The 10431-nt window shown below is 41.1% G+C and overlaps 1 protein-coding gene across 1 annotated transcript in view; it reads left to right on the top strand.

The window, feature by feature from the left end:
• The window catches only part of LRRC28 (leucine rich repeat containing 28), a 72844-nt gene extending 70312 nt beyond the window's left edge, over positions 1-2532 (top strand). The window contains exon 10 of the mRNA XM_045825052.1: positions 2234-2532. Within this exon, the coding sequence (XP_045681008.1) occupies positions 2234-2306 (73 nt within the window). The 3' untranslated portion in view covers positions 2307-2532. The remainder of the gene's footprint in view (positions 1-2233) is intronic.
• The last annotated feature ends 7899 nt before the right edge of the window (positions 2533-10431 follow it).

Consider the following 10431-nt stretch of genomic DNA (forward strand, 5'->3'; position numbering starts at 1 on the left):
CAGGTCCCCAGTAGGGGACCTGTGAGGGGGAACCACACATTGATGTTTCTCTCCATCTTTTTCTCCTTCCCTTCCCCTCCATCTAAAATAAATAAATAAAATCTTTTCGAAAAGTGCACTTGCCATTTAAGATCATTTTGTGTCAGTTTTCTTTCCATTGTGATTGATGAAAATATATACATTCTGGTGTAGCAAATTATCCAAACTCCAGTTCTAACCAAAAAAAAGTTTTTAAAATTAAGGTAATACAAAGTATCTAATAACAAAATTTATGTAATTTCCTGAGTTAAGAAAATCTCAAAAGTGATGCTTGCCTTTTCATTTTCTTACAAGTGCAATTTGCAAAGCAGATGGTTTTAATTTTGATCAAGCCAAATTTTCCATTTTAATTTTATAGACAGTGCTTTTCTGGGTCCTAAGCAATCTTTACCTACCCCAGTGTCCTGAAAACGTTCTTCAGTGTTCTCTCTTCCATTGACCTGTGTCTGTCTCTCAGTCAGCACCAAACTGTCCTGATTACTGTAATTATACCTCTCTTTCTGGGTTCTCTTAACTATTCTAGGTCCTCTGCTTTTCCTTACAATGTTTAGAATAAGCTTATCTTTGTCTCAGAAACTCTTGTGCTGGATTTTGATAAGAACTGCATTAAATTTATAGGTCAATTTGGAAAGCATTGACACATTTACTGGGTTGAGTCTTCCAGTACATGAACACATACGTCTCTATTTATTTAGGCATTCTTTTATTTCTTTCATCAGCATTTAATCATTTTCAGCAGACAGATCCTTAAATGTTAAGTTGATACCTCAGTATTTCACTTTCTTTGTGTGATTATAAATTATCTTGACTAGTTTCAAATTTCCATTTCCATGTGTGCATTGTCAGTATATGGAAACACAGTTAATTTTAAAATTTTGATCTTAAGTGCTTGCAACCTTGCTGAATTTGCTTAAGAGGCTTGGAGTATTTTTATAGATTCCTTGGCATTTTCGGTGCAGTGATGTTGTGTTGTCTGAAAGCAGGGATGGTTTTATATCTTCCTTTTCCATCTGTCTGGCTTTTATTTCTTTTTCTTGTTTTATTGCAGTGGTTAGAATTTCCAGTACTATGCTGACAAAGGTGTGAAAGTAGATATCACTGTAAAGGATGATGTTAGCAAGTTTTTTTATGGATTCTATTTATTAAATTGAAATCCCCTCTATTCCTAGTTTGCTGAGAGTTTTTTAGCATGAATAGACACCGTGTTTTGTCAAATGCTTTTTCTGAGTCCATGGATACCATACAAATTTTTCTTCATTAACCTGTCGATATGGAGGACGACATGGATGTTCAAATATTGAGCCAGCCTTATAGACCCAGAATAATTCCCACCTAATGTCAGAATTTTTTGATGTGTTGTAACTTTTATTTCCATTCATTTATGTAAGATTTTGTCTTTTGAGACTGCCTCCTTACCTGATGGGAAAGTGGTCATTTGACCCCTGGGTTAGAAAAGGTCAGAGAACTGTTTTGTTTAATTTTCACATTTGGGGCTTTTCCTGTGGTCTTTCTGTTACTGATTTCTAATCTGAATTCATAATGGACACAGAATTTGCTCTACGATTTTTACTTGCTTTAGATGTAAATTGCTCTTTATTCTCCAACTTCTTGGTGAAAACTCAGGCTACTGATTTTAGAGCATTTTTTTTTAATGCATGTGTTTAGTGCCAAAAATTTCCCTTTAGTACTGCTTTTGCTGGGAAGAGGGCCCTCAAACTCTCTTATTCAGATTGTGAGATGGCCTCTACAAGCAATCTCTGTGAATACATTTGTAGGGTAAATTCCTTACAATTATGGTTTTTAAGTTCTCTGGGTTGGGTGTGTGTGTGCTTTAGCCAAATTGGTGTGGTTTTCTGTTGCATGATTTTCATAACGCATTTGAAAGTCTATCATTGCACTGCTGGCCCTAGTAGGCAGAATTCAGACCGTAACATGAAGAAAGCTTGTTTTTCTTTCACAGTTCACCGAGGGATATTATGTCATCTGAAAACTGCTAATAAAATGAGCACGCACGTACGTCACCTGCTGCCAGGGCTCAGTGCTGAAAGCAAATTGACATTTCTGTGAGGTGCTGTGTTGACCAGACCTAATCCTTTGTCTTAACAAAGAAAAAGATGGTCTGATGGAAAGAATCCTGAGACTTCAGTTGTGAACTCACAGCGCTCTTCTCTCCCCGTTTCCCCCCCTCTTCCAGGACGACGACGGTTAGTTTCGTGGCTTACTGCTGCTCCACCCGGTGTCTGCAGACTTTCGACCTACTGAGTTGATACACACTCAAGAGCCTCAGGAGTGCCGCCAGCTTGCCTCCATGTCACACGCTGTTTGTGCAGCAGAGGGACAGGAGAGCCCAGCCAGGCCAAACAGGCCCTCACATCCTGTCCTGTCAAACACAGGGGACCGCAGAACTGCCTGGAGGTGTCAAGACTGAGCTTCAGAGCTGAACCGCCTTCGCCCTCCCCCCAAGTTGGAATATATCCTCCCCCCAATTAAGGACCCTTTGTCTTGTGTGTTTTTCTTTGTTATGCAAGTGTCTCCTACGCACACTGTTCAGTCTGACTGGGCCTCCCAAATCTAATTGAAAGCAAGTTTCAGTTCCCTGAAGAACCATAGTTTGTTAATATTGGCAAGTTAACTTTTGAACACATATAACTCAAGGATACTTCTAATTTTCTCTCTCTTCCCCTAGAGGATCATTTCACCCAGAAATGACCATTTCACGGTTATTCTCCGTGTTCACAGCACACTGAAGCGAACCCCACGGCCTCAATAGCATTGAATAGTGGAGGGGGGGGCAGTTCCTGAGTTGGCAGAGAAGTTAGACCCCTGTGGGGTCCTAGCGTGCACCCTCTGGAAAGTGACAGCCTTGTTTTTAAGTTTTGCAGCATATTAGGAGACTTTCATGAGGGATTTTAAAAATAAAAATGTAGGCCGTAAATAAAACACACTCCTATTTTGAAAGACTATTTACTGACAAATAATTTTTTGACACATCTGATTTCCCGATAAGACGTGTTTATTTGGGAAGAATTTGACAAATGTTTGAGGCTTTAAAAGATCTGATCCTTTTCTCTCTGGATCCAAACATGTTTCTGGCAGAGGAGAAAGGAGGAGGCAAATACATCAAAATATGACCCACAGTGTTTCTTGTCAGTTGGGTTTATGGTGAGATTTATAGTAACTGAAATATTTCTGTGGCATGTGAAAAACAGCCTTCAGCTACTTCTGCTGCTAGTTGAGAGCAGGGTGATTCTGAGTACAGCTCGTGCACATTTATTGAAATACCTGGTGCATTAGGTTATCTTCATTGCGACCCTAGATTTCTTATGTACTTAACACACTGTTGTCCAGATACCACCGAGAAGATGCAGGAAGAGCAGGTCCAAGTTTAGCCTTGGACTCCTGCAAAAAGGCCGTCAATGAAGTCTGAGATTACTCCCTGACCGAAGAAATGCTCTTAATGGGGGAGCCACTTATTAGCTCCTACAGTGACAGGGTGGCACTTGAATGTGGCTTTGCTGCCACATGTTCATCCAATGGCTGTGAAGCAGTTCTTTTAAGTTTTTCCCTGTTTTAATTAGACAGTGTTTTCTCGAAGGCAGGATGGGAAGGGGGAACCAAGAAAGTTTACTGGGTAGGAAAATTATTTCCAAAAAAAATGTCGAACTTGTCTCGAATTTGGTTTATGGGGTTTTGTTGGCTGCCCTACATCGGCAATGCTAGGCTCTAACAGGGCTAAAAATCCTTTCCTAGTTGCTGACAAGTGTGTGATCTTTTCACAGTCCCCACCACCTGCTGCCCGGAAAGCAGACTGTCCACGTAGCGCGGTGGAGGCAGAGCATTACGTATGTTCCAGCTGCATTTCCACTGTTCTAACTTCCACCCGGCCCTTTCATAACTTGGCCTATTGAGCCTTCAAAGGCTTGTGGTTCAATAGAAGCTGAAGGTCTGCCTGAGAATATAACAGTTCTTTCATCCTTTAGAGTAATTGAAGTTTCAGCGTAACCTCTCCACATCTCTAAGTTGGCAGGTGAAAAGTGTGGCATGAGCCTTCCCAAGTGTGATTCAGGCCCAAGTGGCAGCTGCCTGTCATGGAAATGACAGTAAATCTATTGCAGCATCTATTTCACGCTCTGCAATCGTGTCTTAAGGTCAAATGTGCTAACCTGATATTCAGGATTCTCGTTGGTATAAGGATATGGCAGTTTTTTAAATCCTCACGCAAGGGCATGTTTTCATTGCTTTTAGAGAGAGAGAGAGAGAGAGGAAAGGCAAGAGAGAGAGAGAAAGAGAGAGACATCGATTGGTTGCCTCCTGTATGTGACCCAACCAGGCATGAACCCGTGACCTAGGTATGCACCCTGAATGGGAATCGAACCTTCAACCTTTTGGGATACAGGATAATGCTCCAGTCAGCTGAGCCACACTGGCCAGGACAACTTTATAAGACACAATCCCAGCATCCTCCCTGTACCTATTGTAGACAATGGGCATTGAACACCAGCAGTGGGCCACCTTTGGGCATTCTGGACCTTAACTATCGGTGCAGCACCCAGCTTAATTGATGAGAAAAGCAATTTATAATTTGGCTTCCCTGGTGCTGTTCATTATAAAAATTTTGTACTGGATTCACTGAAGTCATTCTTAACCTTTTGATACAACATTGGAATAATGGAGACTGGAGAAAATTTGCCTACGTGCTATGTACTTGAATTATGTGCAGAACTTTGCAGAAAATTCTCAAATTGTTGTCTTTTTTTTATTGACAGTTATGCTACATAGAGAAATATTTCATGCACTTATAGTAATGCAAAGAAGTGAGTTACTTGGGAAATATAGTCTCTTCAGGTAAGTTTACATTAATAATCTCAGAGGTGGTTACTGGTAAATTTTAATATGCAGAATAGCCTGTTAGGGAGGAACCTTCTTATGATATAGTGTGAAAGGTGATCAGTTTCAAGCGGACTGCCCTGTCAATGTTATCCAAAATGCCTAATTGTTATCATACCCACACCCCAGATGGCATAACCTCGTGCAGGTGAAATGTTGCATCTTCAATGAATAAAAGATATATTTTGAGCACACTGAAATTGTTTTTAAATGATCGGTACACAGAAGAGCTCTGGCAGGGGGAGGACCCAGTCTGGAGACAAGAGGTGAAGCGCCTAGCTGCCCCGCCTCCCTCCTCTGAAGAGGGAGATGCGCTTTCAACATTTCCAGTGAACAGACCCAACACCCGCTACACGTCCTCACACTCTCACTACTTTAACGCACATCTCGCTGTTCTTCCACGTTTTGCGTTACGAATGAAAATGTCTACAGTCTAAGAAAAAGGCTTTACTACCAATCGGCTTCTGAGGCTTTGAATATAGCTTTCCCTAAAATATGTACTTGTTTTGGAATCGCTGGGGACTTCCAAAGCTAGTTTGAAAATGATCAATAGTGAAATGAGGTTTCTCTGTCCTGAATTAAAACTTCAGACATTTTGGTGTTGACTAATGTTCAACATAATGCATTGCTTCAGAAGTGAAAACATTTTTATTCAGCTAATTTATGAACGTGAATTACTAATTGGGCCAAACACTAATGCAACCTGATGTAATTCAATATTAAGATGTAAATTCATTTCACAGACTTGTAAACATACTCTCTTTAGAACATTCTTTTGAAATGTGTTCTTACGTAACTTTGGACATTTTGTTAGGCTTTTATTATTTTTTGTGGTTTCTACCAACTCTTGCTTACTCCTAATGAAGCTCTCCTACGTTTCTCCAGGAATTTAGTGAATATCTTGCCTTCTTATAAATGGAGGGGACTTTTATAGTCTGTATTCTGGAGAAGAGCTCTATGACTCTCTAAACACTTTTCAAGCCTCACTGTGTCTGCCCAGGAAGTCATCCCCTGTACCAGCAGCCAATAGACCTGAAGGGATGTAAGTGTCTGTAGGAAAGGGATCAATCACAGCTCGGTGACTGTCATCCTGTGTCAGGAAAGGAGACTGTGGCACAGCCTGGGATGTTCTCTTTGGAGCACGCCTCCGTAGACCCTTGTCCTTCCGGGCCAGGCAAGAATGGGCAGCCCGGTGTGATGGCTGGGGAACAGGTGACACATTTGGAGGTCATTTCCATATGCAGTTAAGAGACTTGCGAAGTTGGCCAGGTTTGTCGATCCACTCACCTTATAATGGAGTGTAGGTTATCCTTGCTAATTGTGTCAATAAATATCAGGCTCTGTTTTTTATAGGAATTTGGAGACTATAATATTCTAAGATTTCCTTCCTTCTTTCCTTCCTCCCTTCCTTTTCTTCTCCTTCTTCTCCTTCTTTTTCTCTTTCCCCTTCTTTTCCCTCTTCCTCTCCTTCTCCTTCTGTATAATGAAAGGATTTTCTAAAACTGAGTCTGCATACTGAAAAAATGATGGCAATATTCATCATTGAGTGTGGATATCTTCTAAAACTCATACTGTATCCAATTGGGTTGTTCTTATAGCTGCTGCTGCTGCAGTTTATAAAACATTTGAACTTGAACCATGTGAATGCTTAGAAATATCAATGGTGGTAGCTTTACTGTTTTAACAAGATGCTTTTTGTTAAAAAAATAAAATAACATGATATTAAATACCTGATACTAGCAAAAATGGTGGAAGAAGGAATTCTGAAAGTTTTCCCCTTCACAAAAGCAAGGAGAAAGTTGGCAAAAAATGTCAGAATCAACTTCTTTCAGAACTCTGGAAATTACCCAAAGGCTGCAGCAATCCAAGGAATATTTACTCGAGAAATAGCTGGACCTCAGAGCCGTGAGCTTTGTGGCATTTGACTTGCCCTGTTTCCATCCCCCGCTCCCCTCACCAGCTCCGTGCCCTTGAAAACAGTAGACCACAACCGAAGGAGAAGCAGAAGCAGCAGCAGCAGCAGCAGCAGCAGCGTAGGAGCCGCTGGAGGGGTGAGTGGGGCTGGAGCTCTTTCAAGCCCTCATTCCCAGAGAATCCTCATTATTTGACTTGTCTGGTGGTTCCCTGGAAGACCTCACTTGCAAGGCTGTCTTTGTTTTGCCCGCTTAGAGCTTGCCAAATGTGAAAAGCCTTTTCACAGGGACATTGATCAAAAAAAAAGAAAAGAAAAAAGTCAGAGGCACTAAGTGGCTGCCCGAAGCAGTGAATAACCATCGGAGCAAACAATTGGCTGACCGAAGAATGTAAAAGGAAAAGCTGAGGTAGAGATAGTCGTAGGGGTTTGTCAAGCTCCGACTTTCCTAGGAATTTAGACAAGCATGCATGTGCGTGAGGCTTTTCACCAGCCAAGGGTTGTATGCCTGAGCAGGGAAGCCCTGAGAGCAACATCAGCTCTCACCTCACATTGACCTTGAGGATTGGCACAAGGATAACGCAGGGCAGTCAGCTTCCTGGCTGAGGGTTGAAGGGTGTTCCCACAAGCACACAAAGCTCTCAGCAAAGACAGGGAGAGTTCTTCATTCCAGGTGTTTTAAGGAAATGCCCGTCCAATTATTAACTCCTCACAAAACTCCCTGAGCAAAGCATCAGTGTCTCTACATCACAAAGAATATGGACTTTACGGAATTAGTTCAGATGAGTCACTTAACAAACAATGCCAGCAACTGCATCAAAGTTTTCGCAAAGGGGGTATGTCTAATTTCCAGAGTTACGCCATAATTATTGAAAATATCCAGTTTTGCTAAAAAAATTATAGACATTCAAAGAAACAAGAAAGTAGATGCCATACCCAGGAGAAAAAGCGATCGATAAGCTGTGCCAGAGGAAGCCCAGATATCAGACTTTTATACAGTGACTTTAAATGAGCTGTTTTAAATATGTTCAAAGAATGAAAGTATGAAAACGGTGCTTCACCAAATAGAAAATACTAATTAAATGATAGAAATAATTTTAAAATATATAACTTCTGGGGTTGAAATACAGTAGCTGGAAGAAAAACTCCTCTGAGAGGTGGTGAGCATTAGATTTGAGCAGACAGAAGACAGAATCAGCAAGTTTGAATGTGGGGCCATTGACGTTATTTAATCTGAGGGACAGAAAGGAAAGAATGAAGGAAATGGAATAGAGCCTTGGACCCATGGGACACCATCAAGTGTACCAACACATGCATAATGGGAGTCCCACAGGAGGAGAAAAGAGACAGAAGGACTATTTATTTTTATTTTTTTTAAGATTTTATTTATTTATTTTTAGAGAGAGGGGAAAGGAAGGAGAAAGAGAGGGAGAGAAACATCAATGTGTGGTTGCCTCTCAAGCACCCCCTTACTGGGGACCTGGCCCACAACCTAGGCATGTACCCTGACTGGGAACCGAGCCAGCAACACTTTGGTTCTCAGGCTGGTGCTCAACCCACTGAGCCGCACCAGCCAGGGCAGAAATTTTTTTAAATAATGAGCAAAGACTTTAAAATTTGATGAAACACTAATTTACCTACCCATATAAAGGTGCTCAAGATCATTTGTCATTTAGGGAAATGCAAATCAAAACGTTAACGACATAGCACTTCACATCCACGAGAAACAAAAAGGTGGACAGTAGCAAGTGTTGACAAGGACATGGAGAAACTGGAACCCAGTTCCTGGTGGGATGTAGGAACTACACAATGCTGCCTCAGCTGTTTTGGAAAAACAGATTAGCGTTTCCTCAAAAGATCAAACCTAGAGTCACCATTTAACCCAGCAATTCCACTTCTAGCTATCTCAAGGAATTGAAAACGTGTCCATGCCAAAAAAATAGTTCATATTCATCATAACCAAACAGTAGAAGCAAGTCAAATGCCCATCAATGCATGCATGAATGGACGAAAGCATACCATACAATGTGTGGTATGACCATGATGCAATATTACCAGCCATGAAAGGAAAGATGTGCTCACGCTACCATGTGGATGACCCTTGAAAACATTATCACAGGGAAGACCTCACACTGTATGATTCCACTCACAAGAAATGTCCAGAATAAGCACACCCACAGCAACAAAGTGAGGTAATGATTGACAAGGGCTGGGGCTGGGGGCGGGGAGAAAGGGATAGCACCTGCTAATGAGTATAGAGTTTTCCCTGCGTGGGGGGTAGAAATGATCTGGAGGTAGATGGTGGTGATGGCTGTGTTTCCTGGTGACTATCCCAACCACCACTGAATGGCGCCCTGAAAGGCGTGAATTGGATGGTCCGTGAATTACATTTCAGTGTTAAAATCAGAGCCAGTGGTGTGTCTTACTTCACGTCTCTGTTAAGAAACCTTTGGGGGTGGGCCGACAATCTGTCCAGAAGCTGTCGTGGAACCACTGTCACTGTGGCTCTGAGACGGATAGAAGCTCAGTGCTCACAGCTCATCTGGCTTCAGGGGTCGCTCTCACTGGTCAACACCAGCATCAGGCCATGGTGCAGGAATTAAAAGGCCCCGGTCCTGAGCCTTCCAACTCATTCAATCCATTGAATGAAGCTCGCTCAAGGACCAGAGTCCACCGGAAGTAAAACAGCACCAAAAGAGTGGGTTTGAAAATATAACCAAGTGGAGAGTTCTGTAACGTGCGAGGTCATCTCGGCTTCTTTCCCAGCATGCACCACTGGTGCCGTTCTTTAGTAGCTGAAACAAAAATGTGCAGGGAAGTATTTCTGGAAGGTCCTATCTTTTCATAATTATTAAACATTTGCATTTATTGTATTGGATATTCCCAAAATACCTTAACTCAAGGCTTTTCAGAATTTTCAGAAACTGATAAACTAACTCTTAGATATATTAGCCTAGTATACCCTCCTTGTAGGTATGCAGCCAAACTCAGTAGAGCAAAACTATGGCTAGATTTTAAACAAAAATACAGGATTTAATATATTAAATGTAGGATTTTAAAACTGTGTATAACCAACAGTAGTTATGTCTTGCTCTCCCCAGGTATATGTTCTTTATTTTTAGTTCTTTGGGCTAGTAAAAATTGTAAAACAAAAATGTAAAATTTAGGTGTAATATTATTTGTACAATCTTGCTGTTTGAAATAATCCAGGTAAATAGTGTTGGGAGCTATTACTACTGATTCCCGTATATTGATGATAGAATTCAGTCATGCATAAAAGCACCTCAAAGGGACAACCTGCTCTTTTTAATTTGCTACAGGAATATACCTTCATCCCAGTCTTCCTGCAAGAATTCTCCGTGTAATTTTTTTCATAGTTTATAATTCATATTGAACAGCCTTTTTCTGATTACAAAAGTGACACTGCAGGCTAGAGTAAAGATCAAGAAAAACCTTACCATCCCAGGAATCCCTCCACCTTTTGGTGAGCATGTCTATTTTTTCTCTCTTTTCTGTGAGTCCTCAAGTTCACATGTGGATTTACTTAAATGGCATCTTAGTATACATACTTTAAAAAAAAAGATTTTATGTAT

The sequence above is a fragment of the Phyllostomus hastatus genome, unplaced genomic scaffold (genome assembly GCF_019186645.2).
Source record: "Phyllostomus hastatus isolate PE091 unplaced genomic scaffold, TTU_PhHast_1.1 phas_scaffold_555, whole genome shotgun sequence".
Lineage (NCBI taxonomy): Eukaryota > Metazoa > Chordata > Mammalia > Chiroptera > Phyllostomidae > Phyllostomus > Phyllostomus hastatus.